The sequence below is a fragment of the Pocillopora damicornis genome, chromosome 12, assembly GCF_964200805.1.
Source record: "Pocillopora damicornis chromosome 12, jaPocDami1.2, whole genome shotgun sequence".
Classification (NCBI taxonomy): Eukaryota; Metazoa; Cnidaria; class Anthozoa; order Scleractinia; family Pocilloporidae; genus Pocillopora; species Pocillopora damicornis.
This window is the reverse complement of record NC_142681.1, coordinates 278,573-302,118: the sequence shown is the minus strand read 5'-3', so window position 1 is coordinate 302,118 and position 23,546 is coordinate 278,573. Positions and strand designations below refer to the sequence as shown.

The 23,546-nt window shown below is 37.1% G+C and overlaps 3 protein-coding genes across 12 annotated transcripts in view; 1 reads left to right on the top strand and 2 right to left on the bottom strand.

Annotated features, from left to right (window-relative positions):
- Positions 1-29: 29 nt before the first annotated feature.
- LOC149035955 (Golgi-associated plant pathogenesis-related protein 1-like) lies at positions 30-2,836 on the bottom strand. Of its 2 annotated transcripts, none has more exons than XM_089190217.1 (4): positions 2,497-2,836; positions 2,272-2,379; positions 1,628-1,693; positions 30-1,414 (listed from the first exon to the last, which is right to left on the bottom strand). In XM_089190217.1, the coding sequence occupies exons 2-4, from the start codon at positions 2,330-2,332 to the stop codon at positions 831-833; spliced, it is 711 nt and encodes a 236-aa protein (XP_089046343.1). In that variant the 5' UTR covers positions 2,333-2,379; positions 2,497-2,836; the 3' UTR covers positions 30-830. The 2 variants fall into 2 exon arrangements, with proteins under 2 accessions (XP_089046343.1, XP_089046344.1); XM_089190218.1 differs by having other exon boundaries at positions 2,272-2,375; positions 2,497-2,630.
- A 774-nt stretch (positions 2,837-3,610) lies between these two features.
- On the bottom strand, positions 3,611-13,525 carry LOC149035954 (solute carrier family 2, facilitated glucose transporter member 12-like). Of its 2 annotated transcripts, none has more exons than XM_089190190.1 (16): positions 13,324-13,525; positions 12,237-12,324; positions 11,358-11,446; positions 10,759-10,875; positions 10,155-10,261; positions 9,959-10,042; positions 9,488-9,591; positions 9,194-9,302; positions 8,886-8,972; positions 7,798-7,884; positions 6,957-7,067; positions 6,816-6,858; positions 6,212-6,457; positions 5,250-5,372; positions 4,701-4,833; positions 3,611-4,233 (listed from the first exon to the last, which is right to left on the bottom strand). In XM_089190190.1, the coding sequence occupies exons 1-16, from the start codon at positions 13,388-13,390 to the stop codon at positions 4,101-4,103; spliced, it is 1,728 nt and encodes a 575-aa protein (XP_089046316.1). In that variant the 5' UTR covers positions 13,391-13,525; the 3' UTR covers positions 3,611-4,100. The 2 variants fall into 2 exon arrangements, with proteins under 2 accessions (XP_089046316.1, XP_089046317.1); XM_089190191.1 differs by lacking the exon at positions 13,324-13,525 and adding an exon at positions 12,610-12,628.
- The window catches only part of LOC149035953 (substance-K receptor-like), a 25,957-nt gene continuing 15,903 nt past the window's right edge, over positions 13,493-23,546 (top strand). For 4 of the 8 annotated variants that reach the window (XM_089190205.1, XM_089190192.1, XM_089190201.1 and 1 more), the window contains exons 1-3: positions 13,493-13,630; positions 14,602-14,635; positions 17,050-17,126. The gene's annotated coding sequence lies outside the window, so the exon portion shown is untranslated. Of the gene's footprint in view, positions 13,631-14,601; positions 14,636-17,049; positions 17,127-17,404; positions 17,603-23,546 lie in introns of those variants that run through there. The other 4 variants (XM_089190209.1, XM_089190193.1, XM_089190213.1 and 1 more) reach the window with 3 other exon arrangements.

Genomic DNA, 23,546 nt, shown 5'->3' with positions numbered 1-23,546 from the left:
AAAGAAGAAATTATTTCCATAGAGTCTTGAATTGAGATCACTGTAATTAATCAGAGAAAAAATACAAGCATCGTAATACATTTTTTTTACAAGATGTTGCTCCTATCCTTTTTCTTAGGACATTAAATAGTGTTTATATGCATAACTACTGCTTCAGGCGGCGCTCTCTAGATACTTCTTAATGGTGCTTTGAGAATCAGTGATGCTTTTTTTAAGTATACCCTTGTGAGGAACAGCGGCAGGTGGGCAAAAATAAAAAAATACATCCTCCATGACAAAAAAAAAAATTTGCGAAGAAAATATCGTTAAATTTAATTAAATTTGAGAAAGAATTAAGTAGGCGTATCATTTTGTCAGGGTCATCGATTATCCGCTTTCTTTCAATTAGATTTCCCGCAGACATTATTGATTATCTACTTAAGCCGTGGTGTTTTGTAATGATTGCAGCAGTGTTGACTGTCTGTATATTCACGACAAAGGACAATTATTCCATTCAATCGGAACTTGAAAATGGTAAGTTCACTAAACATTTAAGAAATCTGCCAACGATGAACTGATTTTTCTTTATTAACTCCTAAAACTTGCTTGCTGACCAATTCCACATCCTCGTTTCACGGGTTATCTTGTATTCGCCTGCGTGAATAAATGCTGTGTTGATCACCGTGGTTGATCAAGAAACGAAACACTTCAGAGCCATTTCACAACGGACATATACAGTACTATACGGGGATGTGTTCTCATAAGGGAGTTACTCTGTGCGCATGCGCAAACGGCGTTCTTCCTACCATAGCTTTTTCAGGGGCGGAGGGAAGGGAAAAAGGAATCAACGTTCAAGCTCGTTTTCGTCTCTTGCGCTTTTGTCTTTCTTTTTCTCGAGTCAAAATTCGTGTTCGTTTGGTTTTAGATAACTCATCTCGTCTTCGGAATATCGACGAATATGCATCGTTAACGTTTTTATTAGGACTGACCACATTTTCCCGAAGAGCGCGCGGACTATTTCCAGGAGGGTAGTACAAAGCAACAACAAATATATCATTGCTTAATGTTCCTTTCCTCTGTGCACAACCCATTCCAACATCCCGGGTTCCTTTCCAAATAACTTGAGTGAATGAATCAGTATTGCTGTTCAGCCTAGGATCAGCGAAGCTGTAATTACTACCTTGATTATACCAAATCTTGGTGGCTTCTTCACCAGCCGTCTCGCAGTCGAAATTAACCGCGGAAAGCCTGGCTCTGTTCTCGCCAAACAAATCAATACCCGGGACCTGAATGGTTCCTTTGAGCGCCATTTTGTAGGCGAGTTTTTGAGCCTGTATGGCTAACTTGTCTGACCATTTGAGGGGTGCAACATGATGAAGAGTACGGAAATTGTTGTGTTCTTCAAACCCATGGCGAGCGAATGTAATGAATTTACCTAAAAGGTGAAAAAAGGAGGTCAAAGGGTAAGACGCAAAATCAGGGGTGCACACCTCTAGTAATGTAACTGTTATTCGTGAACTAGGTCTTTATCTTTTACGCTGAGAAATCCTAAGTATAGGATCATAGATTTATGATCTGATTTGTCGTTTATAACAAGTAAACTGAACTTATCTGAAGTATAAGGACAGAAGCTTAATCATTTACATACTTTTTAACAGTCCGTTCAGATCTCTTGTTTGTGCTCTCTGTTGGACATTTTTAAACGCTTGTACCCCTGACAAAAAAGTAAGATGTCTTGTCACATTTGTAATGCAAGTGATGTTTAGAGGGTTACAAAATATAGCTTGCTATTAGACTGTGTCGTAAAACCTCAACAGCCAATCAGAACAAAGGAAAATGTTACAAGGAGCAAATGGAAACTCAAGTTTTTGACACCAATCAGAGCGTAGCAAGGTAGAACCCAATTGTATAAATGAATTACTTTCGACAATCAACCACATACGAGTTCATTTTCAATTTTGTAAAGGCTTTTTAGTGAGATTAATTGGTGGAAAACCTTTCAATGGTAGTTTGGCTGGAAAAGAGGGAAGGGGAAACTAAAAGGGAGCATAGATGGTCCATCACGGATTGCTAATTACGAACTTGAAACCAGCATCGTGGATAAATCTATCAAGAGGCACGAGCCTTTTATGATAGAAAACTGTAGAGCAGTATTGATGTAATACTGTAGGATAACAGAAACTGCACTGAAGGTTTGACGGTTATCATAAAAAAAGTGCAACCCCACAAGCAACCAGTTTGTTTAGTAACATGGGTCATCGAATGAAATTTTGATGTCTCAAAAATACTTACACAGGTTAAAAAGACTTGACAAGAGAGCAAATGCTACAAATAATGCGGTCGCTCGGAACATGAGAATGTTTCTGATACTTCTCTATCTTTTCAGTGATCACAAACTTTCTGGAAAGAATACAATTAGAAGAATCAATTTAAGCAATAAAGATTGTTCTACTTGAAATATTTGCTTACTTTTAACCGTAGACTAAACATGGTAAATTGTTCGGTACTTTTCCCTACCTTTTCCTTTATGCAAGAATTTACATGAAAAAAAAACCTAAGCCATTCTCATCCAGTCAAGAACAGTGCGGAACAGGACCTTTTTCCTCAGCAGCAGCGACACCACCAGTCGAATGGTTTGTGGCCCAAATATCAAATTACTCAAGTTAAGAAACCTGCGTAGCAGTCAGCCAAGAAGCTTATCAAAATTGAACAAAAAGTCTGAGTACAATTGTTATATCTGTCTCTGTTTTGTCGTCGACCAGCTTATTTTCAAACATTGGAAATCGATGGTTCTTCGCTGTAGGTCAATAAATAATTAGCCGCGAGTTAAAATTTGTCAATCGAATACAGTTATGCCAACTGGTGTCTGTCTGGTTGTTCTATTTGTGAACAGTGTAGGTTACTGAACATTGGTTTGTTCACTGAAGGATTCACTCCTTTTCTTTTTAGTAAGCATCATGTGCACATTCAAAGTGACAGGAATGCTAAGTCCCCTAGACAAATGACGTTTATGAACTGAGTTATTAAACCTGTTTTTTTCTTTTCTTTGTTTTCTTTTGTTTTGTTTTAATTAATATTAGTCCAGCGTGCTCAGGTTTGAAACAAAAGCAAGGTGACGAAGGACTAACGAAGGGCTACCGCTCGAAACGTCAGCTTTGAAACTCTTGGCTAATTAACGTTATCAACTCAGTTGATAAAACCAAATTACCATGGTGACCATAGCCTCATTCGCGCGCGCCTTTGTTAAGGTTTTGGCTAGCATTAGCACAGTGAGCCCCACAAGACTCCACAGGAACCCCGCCCAGGAACCAGGATGCGACCAGATGAGAACTTTGTGTATCGACCTCCGGCCCAGGGCACCTCAGTTTTAAAATTGACGGCTCTTTCGAGTGGCCCCTAGAAATGAAGTTGTCACTGAAATCGTAGCGAGTTAATCATGTGTAAACGTACGACAGAACTCCTTCCATAACACTTCAAACGAGAAAAATACGTAAATTGCTTGGTGGAACTTTACGAAATATAGCAGGGTAGGGCTAGGGGTTATCTTTCACTAACGGTTTTGCAAGAGCTATCGCCGCGCCATGGAACGAAACGAATAGGGAATATAGTAGAAACTAGACAAGCTACCTGCTTCCGAAATAATTTATATTTTTCGCAAAAATTTCCGGCGATGAGGCAATCATATCTGATTTATTACATAGAAAAGGTAATTTCAAGTAGCTTCCCTATTATCTTGAGAAGCTCAATTTCAACGTTTGCTATTTGCACCGGTGCAAAAAAAAATATAAAACGTGATTCACAACCCAACAAACTGAACACATCATTGCTATTCTACCTGAATCTGTCAGGAATTGAACATTTGAGGTGTTCCGCTGAAAATAGCTATACTTTAAGAGTTCAGTCTGATCGACTCCTTCGCTTTTTCGTAATTTCTTTATCAGCAGTTTCGAATAGTTTTTCCTTGGATTCTTTCTCCTTCTCTTCTGAGCAAGTCATCACATCCACGAGCGTTAAAGTGGCGTAACCAATCGATGGCTGCAAAGGATTTCAGATTGACGATCAGACGACCTTGAACTGTCTTGCACATGTCAATTACTGCAATTATCCAAACGGCTCAAATTTCAGCAAGAATTCTCCAGTAACATATCAGTGGCAGACCCAGTAGGCGAAGGTCTTGTCCCCAGCTCTCTTAACCTTCGTCTTCCTCTGCCCTTACAACAGGTCAGTTTCCTTGGCAGGATCTCTCGTGGTTTTCTGAGAAAATAGATAAATATTTTATTGGAGACTATTCATTTCAACTGCATTAGAAAGACAAGTTATACTGAGCAGGTGCACCTATTGAGGAAACGTTTTTAGCTTTCTATATATAGTTGGTCAAGAAAGTTGTAAGGTAAACTTGCTGGAGCTGAACGTCCCTTAAACACTTTACTAGTTCCCATGGCAAGTTTAAGTTTTCTTATCAAGTCATCTCCAAAACCAGATGTGCTTCTTGACAAACTTTAGTCAATAGTAAGACAATTTGGTTCTATCAAGTGTGTTGATGACGCAAATTTGCCTTTGTAAAGAGTATCTAGAGCAACTTTTCGAGTGTTAGCCCTTCGTCGGAGCAAATGGAGTACGGTGCTTCGTCACTCTGTAAAACGGGTTGTTCATTTTCTTGGGATCTGAAGAGTTTAGAATTATAGTGAATTCATAAAACTATATGCGGCACCATTGGTTACCTTGCATTCAACTCTGCGGATATTTGTTCCAAAGTTCTGCCTTTCGTTTCCGGGACATATTTATAAACAAATAGTAGAGCTAGAATGCATACAACTGCATAGAAAATAAAGGTTGAAGACGTTCCAATGCCACCTGAGAAAAAAAGAAAAAGACCTTGATTTTTCTGTAAGTTCATTTCAGTACTCGTTCGGATCTAACCCTAAGCAATAGTATACCGTACAATGTTCAAACGCTGAGTGCTACTGAAATCAAAATGAAAGTAATCATATTAGCAAATGAGAAACGAGACAAATTCCATGCGGAGCCAAAGGTATTTCAACGTAAAAACAAGCAAACTCAGTGCCTGGTGCTCGGAAAAACCTGAGTGATCAAGTCGTGAGAAAGTTAAGTTTTGCATCGACTAGCCAAGAGAGAGCCACCAGTTTCCTAGATTGATCACAGAACTTAGTGAGGAAAAACCAAAGATACTTCAGGCCAACCAGGCTGTTGCAGATACAATACAAGTAGACTGGATAGGAAAGTATTTATATAAAGAATATTTTACTTACTTAGCATGTCAAGAAATGTGAGAGAAACAAACAGATTTGTGCCCCAGTTGATTACAGTGGTGATGGAAAAAGCTCTGCCTTTAATACCAGCTGGAAAAATTTCACTTAACACCAACCAAGACACTGTTGATGAAAAAAGGGATGTTAGTGTTTCTAGCTCCTGGCCTTATGTGACGTAATGAAAAGGTTGTATTTTGTAAAAATACAACCCATTTAGGATTCTTAAGCGATTTGCTTCCACAAAGGTTCGAATCGGCCGCTGACGCTACGTAAAAAAAAGTAACCTATACACCTAGAATTGAGTAGCTGTCATGACATGTATTTGAAAAATAGTCTTCCGAATAGAAAATCGTTACCGTATTCTCCGGGCAAAAACCGTCGTCTACATGTCGATCTAAGACTAAGGCAGATTTCGGTCCCCTAATTAACAGATTTCTCTAAACAGATCCTTTTTCTATCCTCATCAAAAAATAACATTTCCTTTACCATCAGATAGAAAATCGACAAAAAAGGTCATCACGTTCTCGGTTTGTTTTGAAAACTGCCTTTATGTATATATAACAGTTGTTGGGTCGTTGCTTAGTTTAAGGGCAAAACAATCATTTTCAATTTTGATCCGAAACAATATAGCAACAATTTAAAGACGAAAGTCTATCTGTCTGTCTTACTATATATTCGTCATGAGTTACAGCTGACTACTCGCGTATGATGTACACGCATTCTACACACAAATGCAGAACACTGTGCGCATTTGCGTGTTTCACACAAGCAATTTGCGTGCCAAGCGCGTGTAATTTGAGAAAATTAGCGCACTCGACCGGCGTGCAGTGTTGCAAGAGGCAAGATAGGGACTGTAAACTGAACATTCCTACATTCAAATCCACGCAACAATTCAAATGTCAGACGAAACTCCTTGTTCTAAACAACTATAATCAAACGCTTTTCTCACTATTCAAACAAACCTGGTCCAAAACTGAATGAGTAGGCACCAACAAAGAGTACCAGAGCACTGAGGGTCAAATACCGCAATCCTTTGTTTGCCATGTGTGTTTGGTTCGATGCTGGTTCAGTAAAGTTCCTTGTCTGCGTAACAAAGTGGCATTTCCTGGTTGGATGCAGACCCAGTGGTGAGTAATGTGAAATGATCCCTAACGTGAGTATGCTAACAGCCATCGCTGATACACCTATGAGAAGAAAACGACGACGACCTGCAAATGATATAAAATGTTCCTTCAGCGGAAAAAGAAAATTAAGAACTCGCAGAACTACCGCTAAGTTACCCGCAATGGCCAGTCAGAACACAGATAATCATCACAAGTGGCTGAATAAAACTTAAAGTACATTTTTTGTGAGAACATACCACCAACCTTGAGGGCAATAAAAGTGAGGTGACTGAGTCACGATTACTTTAAATTTTGCACCTGATTTTTTGAGGAGTTGCTATAAGTTTCCAAGATCAATCAGAGAAAGAAGAAGCACAAAATCAATACAATCCCTGATTACTTCCAACTATAAATTGAAAGTTTCACTCAAGGTGTAACTTGAACGGGGAAAGGCAATCCTTACCACCTTTGTCCACAGTACTGAGAGATATTATAGTAGCAACAAGCTGAAACAAGAAAAGACAAGGAATGAAAATACCTATCTTAGCTAAAAAGCAACTTGAGATGAGAAACAGGCGCGGTATTCTATACGCTTAGAACTCACCTTTGCTATTCCGATGCCTAAACTTGCTAACGTTGCCTTCTCACCACTTTGAAAGCCGAGCGCTTGGAAGATTGTTGATGCGTAATACACCACAGTTGGCTGACCTGTGAACTATGAAGCCCACCATCACCCATGAAGCTTTCTTAAAATATTATTGTTAACCTTCCCCTTCAAATATGCCCTTGAGCAGATTCAGGCTAACAGGTCTAAATCTTCTTCCACAAAACTATACACAGAACTACTCATATTTTACGCTCCCCTACAATAGTGGATCTGCTTTTCAGAACTCTGCAGATTATCACAATACCTATTAAATCTGCCAGTTTATTGACTGCAGTTTGAACACCAACAAGATCATAACGAGCATTATTTACAAAAAACTAAAACGTAGTGTTAGTTTCATATAATTCTGATCCCTATTTTCTTATTAAGGCTTGGGTGAAGGTATATTCCTGAAAATTCAAATTTTCAATACCCCAAAGATGGCACAATTCATACTGATAGAAGTCTTTATATGGAGTTTCCTAGACTATTGGCAAAACTAATTTGATATTAATCTTTAAACCCTGCAGTTCTCAAGTAATAAACAATTACCGGTAATTTCTCATTTCATAATCAATTCATCATCCACACATACAGAACAGACAAAATCATCAGCTAGTGGGGTAGGGCCAACTACTTACAACTGACTGAACAGATACTCTCAATTGATTTACAAGGGAATGTAAAGCAGCTAGGAGAGAAAAATAGCTGTACGAAACACATCTTCTGAACTCACAGGATAAAAGAGAAGGCAAAAAACAGTTAAATGATTGTTAATCACAATGCTCAGTGTCCATACCTGTTGAAAAAACACAATTCCACCACCAACAAGCATCCTGCTTCTCATGTTTTCCATACTGCTTAACAGGTCTGTGAACTTGTAGCGCTGTGAACAACATATTAACAAACACTTCAACAAATATGTGAAGGGGTGCTGCTTGCAAAGTGTCTAACTGAGAATAATTGAACTGAGGGGCAACAGTGTAGCACAAAAACTTGAACTGAATGATGAATGAACTGAAAAATTGCGCCTAAATCTGCAAGCAGCAGGAACGAACATGTGTACAGAATTTTAAGGTCAGAGGGTCTCTCATTAGCACCTGGCATCATCATCATTTGAGCATTTGAAACATACATGATTATTTGCTTATGGTAAGAAATTCTTCCCTCAATGAAGTACCCTCCCACCCCACCCATCTCTCGTCACCTACAGCCATGGAAAGATTTAGACTAGCATGTTACACTCTCCCAGAAAGTTTCAAATAAGACATTCAAACCTACATGGACAATCACCTTTCAGCACGTTTTAATGCAAGATATTCATTTGTATCTCTAATTTGTCCTTAAATGTAATGAGCAATAACCCATATAACCTTCAATCCTCTGTACAGCTGAAAGTCACCTCAAGTTCATACATATTTGGTATTTTTGGTATTTATTTTTTCCTCCATTTCCACAGATTAGAGTCTAATGAATAATTACAAGTAAGATAAGAGGATGGAGAAGGGCATAATATGGCAAGCTAATTAGATGCCCTTTACCTTAAATATCATTAAATTTTTCATACAATAAAAAGAAGCGGTACAATAAGATATGAGATATAAGATACAAATACAAGAGAGGGAATAGGAATCACACCTTAAACAACAAATATGTAAATAAAACATGGTCAGCGGAAGACATTAATCAGTACTGAGAAAGGGAATGTGAGAAAAGTGCTCTTTTAAAAAGTTCTTTGATGGGCTTCTCCTGCATAGATATAGGAATATCATTCCAATAGCAGCACCCTATAACTGTTGGAAAGAATTTCCTTATATTTGTTCTGAAGGGGCTAGGGTTCAGGTGTTGCAGAGATGTACTTCTAGTGGCATAATCATAAGTACATACATATTCCACTTTGAGCCCAGACTTGATCCTTGTAAACTCTTCATGTGGGTCACCTGACCATTGAAGCTTCTGAATCATTCTACAAGCCTGAGAAATAGAAAAGGAGCAGGTTGTTTACCATGAACAATCACATACAGACTAAAGGTTGGTAATTTTGGCTCTGTTTTGCTGAAAGAAATCACTCATTAGTTTCTTATTAAACTTAGCTAAAGCAAACATCAAGAGTTGACAGAAGTTTGTAATTTTCATAGTATACAAATAACCTACAGATAACATATATTAAGCCATTAAAGTAACTGTAATTGTACCTTTTCATCCTGTCCATTTACTATCAGCCATCTGGGACTGTATGGTAAAAAGAACATTCCTATACCTTGGATAAAGGCTGGAATTCCTGACAATCCAAACATGTAGCGCCTTGAAGACAAACCAATGGACAATACATTAATCTGGTCATTTCATATACATTTCCTTTGTAAATTTTCCTATTCTTTGTTTGTTTCTTGAGGCTATACATTCTCAAAATGTTGGAGAGCTTTATTTGAGCTCCCCTTGCCCATTTCTCACATTGGAACTTAGTTACTACACAGAAAATAACTCACCAGCCAGATGGTAAATCAATGAAAATCACATTGGCCAAGTAAGCTAGCAAAAGACCAAGACATATACCAAGCTCATTGATTGATACCAACAGGCCACGTTTATTCTGAAACAAAATAAACACTTTTTAATATCTCAGTTTAATTTACCAACTAAGAAAATGTATTTTGCTTCAAGAAAGCAAATATAATGCAACATCAATTAAATTCTCATCAACATCATCAAGTTCTGATAATCAACAGTGTCTCACTAATAATCAGCGACAAGAGAGCCAAGCAAACCAGACCTCAACACCAAAACATCATCTAGCAAACACAAGATTAGAATACATTGCTTCTCAGTTAGAGTTATTTTGATATGATGACAAAATCTCTCAACATTTTTACAAGGAAATGTATGGCTATTAGAAGGGGGAATCAGTTAAAAGATCTTAGAAGGTAAGCACTCAACTCAATCATAATTATGAAACTTACTGCAGGAGCTATCTCTGAGATGTAGATGCACTCAGCAATGGCAGACAAGGACACTCCAAACCCAACAATAAAACGACCAATAATCTAGAATCGTGAGTCATTTTTCATTAGTGACAAATATTTAGTACAAAAATTCTGCAAGCAATTTACTTGAGTGGAATAAGAATATAAAAGGAACATTAGATATGCTACCCACCAGAATTGCAAATGAGGGTGCAAATGCCAAAATGACTGCTCCAATAAGAAACACTGCAGAATTAATGACAATAGCCAGACGTCTTCCAATAAAATCCACTATTAATCCTGCATAAAAGAGTTACCATCAGTACTGAAAAATGTATATGTTATCAACTTCATATAACAGGACATACTGGTTGATGTTATCTCAACAACAGTTGAGAGCATTTTGAACAGCAATTACAAGTTCATTGGGTGATTCCTTTTGCTTTGGCTTCAGGAGGAGGAGCGTGGCCTAGTGGTTAGGGCGCTGCACTTGTAAGCCGGAGGTCCCGGGTTCAAGTCCTCCTCCCTGCCACTGGATGGATTTGTCTTCGGTGGCCCCAAATTCAACTCCTGCACGCTTTGTAAATAGCCAACTGGTCTGCCTCCAACCAGTTGGGGTTTTTAACGAGTTTCTGTTCATTTACGATATTTGTTTCCTTATTTACAGTGTCCCCAATTAGCACAGCAGTACTAAAATACACTGACACTTAAATAAAGTTATTATTATTATTATTATTACAACTCCCAGCTGAGAAGTGCTCTATCTTTCATTCATACTTCATAACAATTAATGTTACCTCCTATCAGTGATGCCAGAACTGCTCCCATCAGCATGGAACTCACCACCATCTCTTGTTGAGTGCAATCTAAATGGAACTCAGCTCTCAGTTGAAGAATTGCTCCAGACACCACACCTAAGAAAAATGTAATAACTATTACTATTACTAATCTCAACTCTTCTGCCTACCAGTTCAACACAAGGGAAAGACCACTATAGTTTGCTGCAGTGTCAGAGTAACTTGTCAACATTCATGTACAGAAAAGTGCAGGTCTCAAGCTATCCTTGCGTTATTGTCCCTGAAGATGTGATTTACACCAAGAAAAAAAATCATCAATCACTTCTTGTGATTGTCATCGTAGAAAGTGAAATGAATGTTGTCAGTTGTTGCAGTCATCAACAGCATCGGTGCCTAGATTTTTGACTCTGATGATAACTCCCAATTAGATTGCCAAACTGTCAGTAAGTCTCCCAGCGACATTCCTTTCAGGACTAATCAACCTAAAGCAGGCAATCCTTCTTGAGACCTTCTTATTTACACTTATAATTACAAAGTTTTAACACAAACATCCCCTTCAAAAATGTTGCACATAATTCCTGAGTTTCAACTTCACATACCTATATCATAACCAAACAGAACTCCACCCAGTCCAGCCATACATGCAGCCATTGTAAGGTATAACAATGGCTTTTGTGGACAACAGGAGCTATGAGTAATACAAACACATACATCAAATTGTGATATGGTGTGAAAACAGTGTATCCTTTGAAAGCAAAGTGACTGTGATCAAATACACTTTCCTTGACTTTAATACTGTGCAATATTTGAGGAGCAAATTTACATGAATTTTAATGCTTTTCTCTTGTTTTTTCACACTACAACCAGTAGAAAATAGTTAAGACAGCCTAATTTAATAGACCATTTAAACTCACTCACCTCTTACCCCTTTACATCACTCCTGGGATTAAAGAACCTTTGTATAATTTCTCTAAAGATTCAAGATTCAGTTGTTCTGATTGGTCGAGGAGTGCATCATATCTCACCATAATTACCTTGCGCAAGGTGGTTATGGCAAGAGTGATACATTTAAAAATGGTTGCCTTGCATTTTGTCAGTCATCAAATTCTAGTGCAAACTTGCTCTTTGTATTGGTATTGGTAGTTAAAACAATTGAAACAGAATGGTTTCAAAACCAACATTCACAGCAGAATTTGAAAGCACCTAAGCAACTATACTAAAATAATTATTTACTTCAGGCTCAGTGAGTATTGTTGAATAATCCCCTTCACTTTGTCTTTAGGATTACTGAACAATATTCCCTTTGCCTTCTGTGAATAATGGTTAACTCAAACCAGTGACTCTGAAAAGGGGAGAGGGGAGACAGTTTTTTTCACTCCATTTATCATTGGTAGCACAATTTTACAAGGAAGGGTGTTTCAAGTTATAATCACTCAACAATTCTACAACTGGTTGTTAAAAAAGCAAGATTTACTCACCTTTCAACGATCTGAGGTTGAACAAGCTGAAGTTGCTCCACCACGCCATTGCTCATATGTTCTGATGATTCTGGCTCAAGAAGGCTTGCTATTGAACAAATAAAATAGCAAAAAAAAACTTAACCACAAACAGGAAGCAGTTCATGTATGACAATTTAAGACGTTACATGTACGAGTACATGATATGCATGGGGTCACAGATTTAGAACTAAATCATAAATAGAAATTTTATTTACAATTCATTCATTCATCAATTCAAAGCTTATCAACCCACTTGTAACAACTCCCTGATAAAGTCTGCTATTATTTGGCGAACCACGTGGGATATGAAAACAAATTTTAACTATTTTTTAAGTTCGTAATCGTTGCTCGCTTGTTTACCATCTGTAAAAAGTTCCAGTTGAGAGTCTGCCATCTCCTACCACACGCTAGCACATGAGAGGAAACTTGATCCCACGATAAAAATCGAAAAACGAGTCCGTAGAAAGACGCTAAAAGAGTCGCTAAAGGAAAACGAGACGGGTTTTATCCATGTCACATTCAAGCCGCCGTTTACTTAGGAGTTACATTCTGACAACAACTTTTTTCGTTCCAATTTGTTCAATTCCTCATAAATTTCTATTGATGGACTTGAATTCTTATGTCATCTTGAAGTATAGTTTCTTCCATCGAATAATTGACATGTGGAATCAATTACCTTTCAATATTCGTTATTCTGATGATGTAAATATTTTCAAGTCTAGAGTTAAGAAATGTATTAGTGACTCTTACGTATTTTTCCTTTTCATAAATGCATTTCTTGAATTTATTATCTTCAGTGTATTTATTTAAGTCCATGGGTGATCTGTTTTTATTTTGATATTGTAAAAGTTGAAAGTCGAGTTAAGAAATTTATTAGTGATTCTTAAGTATTTTTCCTTTTCATAGATGCATTTCTTGCATTTATTATCTTTAGTGTATTTATTTTAGTTCATAGGTGATCTGTTTTTATATGGGGTTTCGAACTCCTTTGCAGATTATCCTTTGGCCTTTTTGACCATAGATTGTAATAAATAAATAAAATATATATAGTATAACCAGTACTAACATGTATCTCGAGTTCTTCCCTCTGCGTAAAACTCCCTGGTGTGGTCGTCAGGCGTTTCATCCATCATATCAGTTCATCATCTGTAACAGTTGTATACGCTTCTTATAGATTACAGTTTAGCCTTAAAATGGCAATTATGCAACTTCATACAAAATCCGCCATGACTCCTGCCATGTTGAAAGTTTTCTGCATCTAGCCTCATTTTCAAGCTAAGACAGACGCGTCATAAGGCGCGGGAAACTGGTCTGCAGCGATCAGTTAGAGGAAAACGATGGGGTTGACAAGTTCCACAGACAAACATTGAAAGGTACATGTAACATTTTGTGAAGTCTTTAAAACTCTTCCAATTGTATCATCAATCGCTTTCCAAGTCTCCAAGAAAAATTAGAAGTATTTTACTCACTTTAAACATGCCCCAAGGTTCAATTAAAGCTATTAAACTCAGTTGACCTTCATTTCGTAAACGGTTCATAAACAAAAATTTGTGCAATGTTTTATTTATAAAATGGTTAAACGTCGCTGTCCAATTTCTATTTAAATTTATTAACTTTTAAAGACGAAAACATATTTTAAGGTTCCTCAATCCTCGTGCCACGTCGTGTTGTGACCAACATTGCTAACAGCCTAATGTCCTTCACGGCTCAATTATGATCATACAAAGATTATTGAAATCGCCCATTTCGTTGCTTCACCCAAAGAACTTCTGCTGGAAGGCTCTTTAAAATGCAGGCACTGAGATTATGGGTTGATGTAGCAGGAACTTACGTCTTAAATTCAACTTTTGATGATAGTCACGCTTGCAATACAGACTATTAACTGTCAAATATCAAAATTATCACGGAATGTTTTTTACACAGTGTTCATTGGAAGCTCTATATTTCCATTTTGAAGACAAAAAAAATTACCAAAAGTCTACTTATCATATTTTGGTATAATTATGAATTTTGATATCCATCCACACGAGCAGGGAAGAAATGAAACTCTTGCAAGTAATTCATATGTTGCGATAATTTCCTCATTTCTCATTTCATTATATTTAATTTTTTTATTTATGTGTGTGGCTATTCGTCTTCGATCCTTTTAAAAAATTAATCAAAAACTGAAATTTGAGAGACCTTAGGCATAAGCGAGTTGTGAGTGGTACTAATGAATATGCCTTTCGGCTGAGATTGTCAATGTTTAATGGTGTGTGTAGTGTTTACTATTCAATGAAATATGTTTTGCGTTTCAAACAACTGGTTACTCAGTGGTTTTACCGTTTCGTTGTGTTTCTAACAGGTGCAGTAGTACTCTGTCCAAGATTTTAAACCCGGTAAGACAAATCATCTTCTCTGCGTGTGGGTCATTTAAAGTATATTTCCTTTACTTGAGTCTTTGGTGGATACAGGGCCCCTTCAAAACTTGTTTTCTCTACGTAAAAGCAATCATTTGCCCGAATTTCATAAATGTATTTAATTGCGTGAGTTTTGAGGATAGAGGCTTTGATATTTGAGACACTGGACATTGATATCTTAGAAAGCTCTCTGCATGCTCCATCAGAATAAGAAATTAAGTCAAGAGATAGTTGTTGTAGAAAGAAACCCAGTGAAGTACACATGCTGTTCTATGGAGAGAAATGATAATTACATCACACCAGATCAGATCTTCAATCAAAATGATTTAAGGGGATTTTGTGCTCGTCTGTTAATACCACTTTGATCTCGTGTCCGTTAACAGTAAGTAACACACGGTATTAGAGTATATTACTATCATCAAACCGAATAAGACGAAGAAGAATTTAGTAAAAATCAGTCCTCAGGAACAGATGATTCAAGTCACCATTTTTTTTTTGATCATTAGCGCAATTTCCACTTCCCAAATCTGGGTTTAGGAGCCAAGATTACACTCATTTCAACTTATCATGTTCAATGTTCAACCGTGAAGAAATTCTACTATAGAACGATGTTATCTCCAAAGGTTATACTTATGATAACGTTTGAAAGATCATTAACAACTCACTTGAATTAAGAGATTGATTAAAGTCTGTAGCACGCCTTTTAGCGCTTATTGAAATGATAGGAGTAAGAAATAAATAGTCCGCGAAGTTGATAGCGATTTATGTGACTTTTATGACACAAATAGTCTATTCCGAAAATCAAATAAACTTCGATGAAAGGGAAATTTACGATCTTTTTGTTTGTTATCTCTAAGAAAAAAAATAGAAAGTTAATTTCAATCATTTGTGGAGATATTGTTTGTGAAAAAGGCATCGAACCGATAAAACGCCCACACAGAGTGTGCATAATAAATCAAACGCCGAAAGGCAATTCGGAAGAAGCAAGGAATGTAAGGGAAACTTTTCCAACAAGTCGATAAAGGATGTTCATTTGGCGTTGTGAAAGTCTCTATACAATGATGATAAATTTGGAATTCTCAACGAGAGATAGAAATTTAAATAGACAAGGAAAAAATAATGCTTTGTTTCTCGCGATTTATTCTTTAACGTAATTAAAAGTCGCTAGTCTTGAGATTCAATTCCAAGCACAGCAGGGGATATCTTAGATGCAGATTGATCGCAGTGAAATTAAATATCAAATCAGCCCTTTTTTTCGTTTTATTTTGTCTTCTTTCCGTCGGCATAGTATGTTTCCATGATTAAACTGCAAAGTCAAAAATCCGGCATATGGATGGTTTTAATCAAGGAAAGACCTACTTTAATCAGTGACTTTTTTCAATAATGACGTTTTAACAGAGTTGTGCTACTTTGATATGGAATATGTTATAATTCTGGTTTATTCAGTTAGTTGTAAATGCCCTGCATTCTTAAAAAATAGCATTTAACTTAGCTGAAATGAATTACGGGTTATCAAAATAAGGTGGTTTAAGCATAATGAAGGTACTATGAAAAAAAGCACGGACTCAAAAAGAGAGGGTATAAATAAAACACTTGATTTCAATTCATGCCATATAGATAATTTTTTTATTTCGGTAATATTTTCCTCTAATCCGATGAGCAACTTTTCATTTATGCATCTTTTTAACTGTATACGTTCCGCTTGTTCAAGTTGACAGATTTTTCGGTTTTCACGCTAATCAACTTGACAGACTATTCATTAATATGGCGGCTTTTAACCCAGTGAGTCAATTTAAAATGGATATTATTGCCGTTTAAAGAATATCTGAAATTCTTAGTTTACTTTAAAAATTAGACTTTGAATGAAAACATTACGTTGAGAATCTTTTCTGAGTCTTCTCTTCTCTCAAAAAAATTCACGCCAAAGTAAAAACAGGATTCGGAGACCAGAAGTTCGATTAAATGTCATCTCCGATCACCTTGCCAAAAGATTCTGTAAAAGGACTGATCAAATGCTGGTAAAAAAGTTGATATGTCATTTAGCCAGTCACTTTCTATCAAATGCTTCTAAGCCGACGAGATAAAACTGAACTTTCTGTAATCCACGACCGATCTAGTTGACCCCAGGATATAAAAATGAGAAGCATGAGCTTGGAGTGTTTTTTCATTACAACCCAACAAAAAAACCAAGGGAGATTGAAGTGCATTTCTCACGAATGCTATTGACTTTGGAGTGGCAGCTTTGGCAGAAAACATTGATTTGATAACACGCTTTTTGTGGTGTATTAGCATTCTTTAAGGGAGTTTCCAAGAGCCTCTATGACACTCGATATCATTTTTCGTTAAAAGCGGCGACCTCGACTCTAAAGGTTGTTAATCTTGTTCCCGAACAGTAGATGAGCACGATTGAAGAGTAAGTCACTTCCAGTGGAGAACGAATTCATCTAGACGTCTCAATCAAATTAAGCTGGTGAGTCTGTAACGTAGTAGTAATCGCTTTGCGGGCTTCAGATGAACAGTAATTTTTAGGATAACTTTGCAGTTTGATATGCATCAGGTTAGTTGCGGTGAGAGGCTAAACGTGATAACTAAAATGAAAACATTTTCCCATACAAGTAAGATTCTCAATTAGATTAGTTACACGTGTAACTCAGTATGCCCGCTTTTTCAGGTCCTGCGTTTAAGTTATACCGATCTTACAAACTACAACCTGTTCCCAATTTCTAACACTTCCCTTCATGTAATTAGCTTCATTTTCCAGCCCACAACTTTAAAGTCAGGGCAGGCTGGCTTTGTGAACTTCCACAGGTTTGGCATCCATGAACTGGTGATAATTAAGAATCACTTTTCAAACCTGTCGAGATACTATGGAGAAATTACAGCCTCATTTCAAGGACAGCCAGTTTTTCCCTGCATGAAGTATTTACACCTCATTTGGAATCTGCCGTACGTATCAATTTTATCTCGCTGAAGTACTTAAGACATCCAAGTAGCTGATTTAATTTTTCCTTTAGGCTCGTAATACCTATATAATCTAAAGTTATCCAGATCTGGAGAGTCTTCTGGCCCCCATACAATACATTGAAAACTTCCCTTCTTATCTCAAGTAGTTTTCAATTGGAAACCTCAATGGTCGCATTGGATTCTAGGAGCTGTTAAAGAGTCACTTATGAGCCATTAAAACAAATCATTTCTGCGAAAATTCAGCATATGAAAAGAGCCTTTTTTCTTTCCCATAAAAACTTAGGATTTCAGCGAACTTTCTGGCTGCCTGTTGAGTAAACTGTACAATGACCAGTGCAGCTTGATTTAGTGTCTGCCTCTCTATATTTATACTCAATGAAAGAACTTCATAGATTACCTCGCTAAGTGAAATAACGTCATTACCTTTATCTGATAAAGTAGGATTCGATATTGCACGGAAACATTCGGAAAACTGAAATACTAGTCCACCTTCTAAAGGAGGCAAAGGCTTTTTAAAGAAGTCACGTTTAAGCGTTCTGTTGAGCCCATCATTTTTACTTCTTCGAGTTTAAGTTTTTTTCTAGTTATTTTGAACGTTCATTTTTCCACGAAACGTCTTCCCTTCCACATCAGTAGAAGCAGCAAGCAAGGTGGATATTTTCTGTGATAAAACATAGAGTACATTAGCTCAAAATGAAATAAAGTTAATTTAGTTTGGACCTTGAACCATTCCAAAGAACATAGGACATTTTCTTTGGAATGATTCGTCATTGTCAGATAATTCGGAAGCGACATTTGTCGTATTTTACTGTTGTGACCCGGGTCACTAAACCTCAGTGATCATTTAGAAAAGACTTTTAGGAATGAGACACATGTTGCAGTAAAGTTAAAAGATTATCTGCTATTCTTTATCAACCGATACAGAGCACAATGAATACCCACGCCCCCCCCCCCAAAAAAAAAAAAAAAAAAACGAGAGGAGAAAAGGAAATATTGTTCATCATTCGATCGAAAGCTGTGTATAGTGTGTTCAATCGCCTGTCAGATCAGAGAAAATTTCCTTCTTGGCTCTGAAATGTTTCTAATGATATTCTAGATGTGGTGTCCATGATGTAATAAGGTCAACATATGCTTATCACACTAAACATAAGAGCTCTCAAGTACAATCAGGAAGCTCGTCAAGATATTTCCAATTAATTCGTATCAAGAAAAGCGGATCAGCTGAAAGTTGAGCAGGCTTTGTTTAACGATTAACAATGACCGTATATGGCTACTTTGGAACAATGGCGGAAACAGCTTTAAAATACACGCGGGGTTTTTCAAATTTCCGATTATCATACGAGCGGCAGATTTAAACCATCGGCAAAACTGATGATACGAAAAATCCTCCCCGTGGGGGTGATTATGGTAGATTTTCTAGGATGCAAATAGTCACGGTGGGGTGGATGGTGGGGCGACTGTAGCTTTCGTATCTGAAGTAAAGAAATGTCACCGTTTTTTCCTTTACATTGCTTAAAACTGGCGAAAGATATATTCAATTAGAGGCTCACTGTGCGATACAAAAGTGCTGAGAGCATGTGTAACCGGTATTAACGTCCGAAGCCTACCACGCCGTTGAATCATGTAGAAGACTATCGTCATTTGCTCGATTGTTTAATGTGCGGGTATTTAAATTTCGCGCTGCGTGAATGAGATTTTGTTCCTGATGTGCACAAAAAGGTTCATATTCTCCTTCCTCTAGCGTATGATTTAAACCTGGTAATAACGTCCGAAGCCTCGCGCGTCGTTAATTAATGTAGTTTTACGGGTATCTTTCTCTTTCCGTATTTCAATTCAACGAAAGGAGTTAAAAAAACAATGGCGAGTGGAAATAGTCGCACACGCTCGTCAATTTCTCCCATTCGACTCGACTGTTCAATCCGAGTATATTTAAATTTCGCGCTTCGTAAGCAAGAAAAACTGAATAATCTCCTCCCACAATTTTTTTGTGTATACACAAACCGACATCAAATTGATACCTATTCATCCTTTTGTGTGATAGCAGGAGGTGAGATTTTTTTCGCGTAGTCATGTTCTTCTAGTTTCTTCCTTTTTTTTTGCTCAACAGGTTACGTCTATTCAATCACATCACTGATGCTGTCAGATTCATCTACAAAATTTTAGGGCAATCCAATTTCGCGCTACGAAAGTTATCCTATTTTCTTAGTTTGCATAAAGCGCTGCGCAATCGCCTCCCATAATTTGCTTACCGTAGCGTAAATGCATAAGCCCAGCAAAAACTTAACACGCGAAAAAAATCACACCCCTTGATTCGTTAAATGCCGCCTCGGTTGATTGAGAACAAACATAAAGTCCTAAGATCCGCTTTCTACAAAGGGAATTTTTGGGAAAACTGTTGATAGCTTTATAATTTTCATAAAGACTGTTTGAATCCGACGTAAAACTATGTAAGCTCAAGCAAGACCTGCTTTTTTTTCTCCGAAAGAGAATATAGAACAAACGACAAACAAAAAATTCGTAACTTCTCCATTGTGAGACTTGTGAGTAAAATATCACACTCTCGTCTTGCCGCGCGTTTGACTGAAAACGAGAATAACTCAAAATAGATGTCCTCTCAAAAACTAGAGATAATTTCCTCGATCAGTACATCTTGTGTCATCAACATCGTTGCAAGAATTCTGTGCTTTTGTAAAACAGGAATCCTCTTCTTAGGTAGACTTGTTGGTTCCAGAAAGTAAGCGCTTCGTTAGAAAACAGCTGTGCGTCAGCGCCTGCCCTCTACGAAAATTTGGAGAAGCTGTTGACAGCTCCTTACTTTTAGCAAAGATTGTTAAAATCCGCTGTAAAACTGGTAGTTTTTAATGAGAGAGACTTACTTTTAAACAGGACCTGCTTTTTTTGCAAAAGATAAATAAAAAAACTCGCACCTTCTTCATTGTGAGACTTGTGAAAGAAAAAATATCACACCCTCATCTTGCCACGCGTTTGATTGAAAACGAAAATAACTCAAATACATGCTCTCGCAAAAACTAGAAATCATTGCTTTGATCAGTATATCTTGTATCATCAACATAGTTACACGAATTCGGCGCCTTTGTAAAGAAGGATCCTCGTGTCAGGTTAACATGCTGGTTCTTAAAACGATGAGCGCCTCGTTTGAAAACAGCTGTGCGCCAGAAACAAGGTTTTTAATGAAGAAAAAGTTTTTTGAAGAAAAGAAGAAAGGAGATTTGAATGGAGCATTTTGATGAAAGGAAAAATAACCCAACGTCCGTCATCGCGGACGGACGCAAACAGTTCCTTTACAATCACACTAAACAACCCTAGAACGTATGTCTCACAATGAAAACTTTATTAATAGATTGGTTGGAGTGACATAGTCCTCAAAATTTCAAGCCTAGCAAGTGCAGCTTATGGTCACGGCCATTTCAGCCCAATTTTTTAGCGAAAACACAATGATTTTACTGCCTCTACACTAAGGAAAGAAGTTTCTATATCTGGATCTCACCTGCCCTGGTGTGTGCTTGGTCTACCACAGCGTGGAGCCCCAGTCTCTAAGGGGTTTGTTTAACTATAACGCATCAGGCAATATTGCCTAAGAACACCTGTTTAACCAGACTTTAAACGCTGTACGCACACAGACAATGTTGATAATCACTTCTAGTGCATGGGCAGCCGTTCAAATCTTTATTATTTTATCTTTATATTATTTTATAAACTGATTGTAGAAAATAAGATAAAGAATCATACAAGGAAAATCAACACGTTTCAGAAAATTATGGATGACAGAAAGAAAACATATTTCTTTCCAGTCTCATTAACATAGATTAACTATATACGTACTGTAATCAATTTAATAAAATTCATCGAGCTAAGGAGTACGAAGTGCAAAATTTTCCTCTTTATCTGTGTTTGTGTGAGTCTCAAAACCATTTTCGCTGGACTTGCCTTTAATTCTTATTAAAGTCTCTCGTTTCTTCTCTCAAATTCACCTGCATTGCGTTTGTTTGACATGAATTACCAAAGACGATCTATAATTATAATGCCTTTGCACCTAACGTGACGTGCGACACTTTCAAGGAATTAATAATGACATTTTATTGTCCAAGACACATTACTCCAGTCAATCCGTACTAATTTAAATTCTTCACCGCGTATTATTCTACCAATTTAGCTTTTTGTGCAAAGAGCCCAAACAGGAAGAGGGAAGTTCATTTCTAATATTAATTTTCATCTTGGCTTGAAACCAACAGTTTCTATCGTAACCATAGCTACCAGACTAATAAAAGAAAACGCGTTTGGCTAAATAAGTCTAGTGTTGGGCACCAAAGAACGTTGGATCTTGGAAGGTAGGAGATGACTGTACTTAATGCATGATAAACTTGAGTTTGACTTTCACCCCATGATAAGATTTGATATTCAGCCTTAACTCCTATTTCTGTGTAGTTGAAATAAAACGAAAATGAAATTTACCGAGTTTCCAAATGTGGGTATCACAAACACTTGGCGAGAAAACATCTTCAGCTGCTTGAAAGAAACAAGATCATTATCCTGAAATTTTATTTTCTTGAACAAAACATTTACTTTGTTAAGTAATAGGGAGTTTTTAATCCAAAAGTTTTTGGATTCAAAACGTACAACTTAACGTCTAAGTATCTGCTTTTCCTAGCGTTTTTCGCCGTCAATTGGACCTAAAAGAATTAATCGAAATTTTTACAATGTTGGTCAAAGGACTAATTTCGGTGTCTAATACGTATGTTAACATGTGAAGATATTCCTAAGGAATTGCGGTGATTTCGCCAACGAGTGATTTCGCCAACGCGATGAGTCGCTTGGCCAACGTCCTACTGGTCACTTCGCCAACGCCAAATATCTAGTAATAACTCAGTAATAGCTTAGTAAAAAGGGTGCTTACTGATGCTTCGGATGTAATGCTGATACTTGGGTCAGAACAATTTTAAGTTAATGCTAGTTTCACTTGGCTGACTTCCAAACAATTTGCATATTTTTGACAGATCCAGAAAAAGCCGGCGTGTGAGCACTAACATCGCGGTAATTTAAAACTGTTGAATAACAAACTCCGATGGCTTCCAAATGTGTTCCAAAAATGTATAACTCAAAATTTTACTTGAAAAAGCGTTACGATGTGAATTAACGAGTTAACATTTTTCAGAAACAATCAGAGTTTGTTTTCCAGCCTTCAAAACGAGTCAGAAATAAAATATAACAAGTATAATATCAACAACATTTTTATTACAATACGCACTTTTATAAATATTTACAAGTGCAAAATATTTTAGTGGAAAACCTATTTACAAAACCTTCTGATTCATAAAATATTTTCAATGCAAAACTTATTTACAAAACCTGATTCAAAAAAACGTTTTAGTCAAAACCTATTTACAAAACCTTCTGATTCACAAAATATTTTCAATGCAAAACTTATTTACAAAACCTTCTGATTCAAAAAAATGCTTTAATCAAAACCTATTTACAAAACCTTCTGATTCTCAGCTTACTTCACGCTAGTTCAGTTCGTTCATGATCAGTTAGAGCGCGCTGGTCCATTCAAACGCGAGCACGTCCTGAGTAGTTGAGCGGCGGTTTTCTCGTTGTTCTCATACTTCTCCCAACTTGCGAATAGTTTTGCCTGAATGTTTCTTGTTGTACGTCGTTGAATTCGTTTCAGTTTGTTGTCAGAGACCAGCCTAATTGTAATAGCTGTGAGTTTTGCCTCCCAATCAAGTAACAATTAAAAAGGTATAAGGGCAAACCGCATTGTCCTCCAGCTCTGCGATTGAGGGCGTTATGCCAGCCTTCCAGGTCGTTATTTGTGCGGACGGGCTCCTTGTACACGCACCGGTTTCTTATGTTCAGTTCTTCGCCTCAGATACAAAACAAATAGGTAACGACTGTTGAAAAAAGT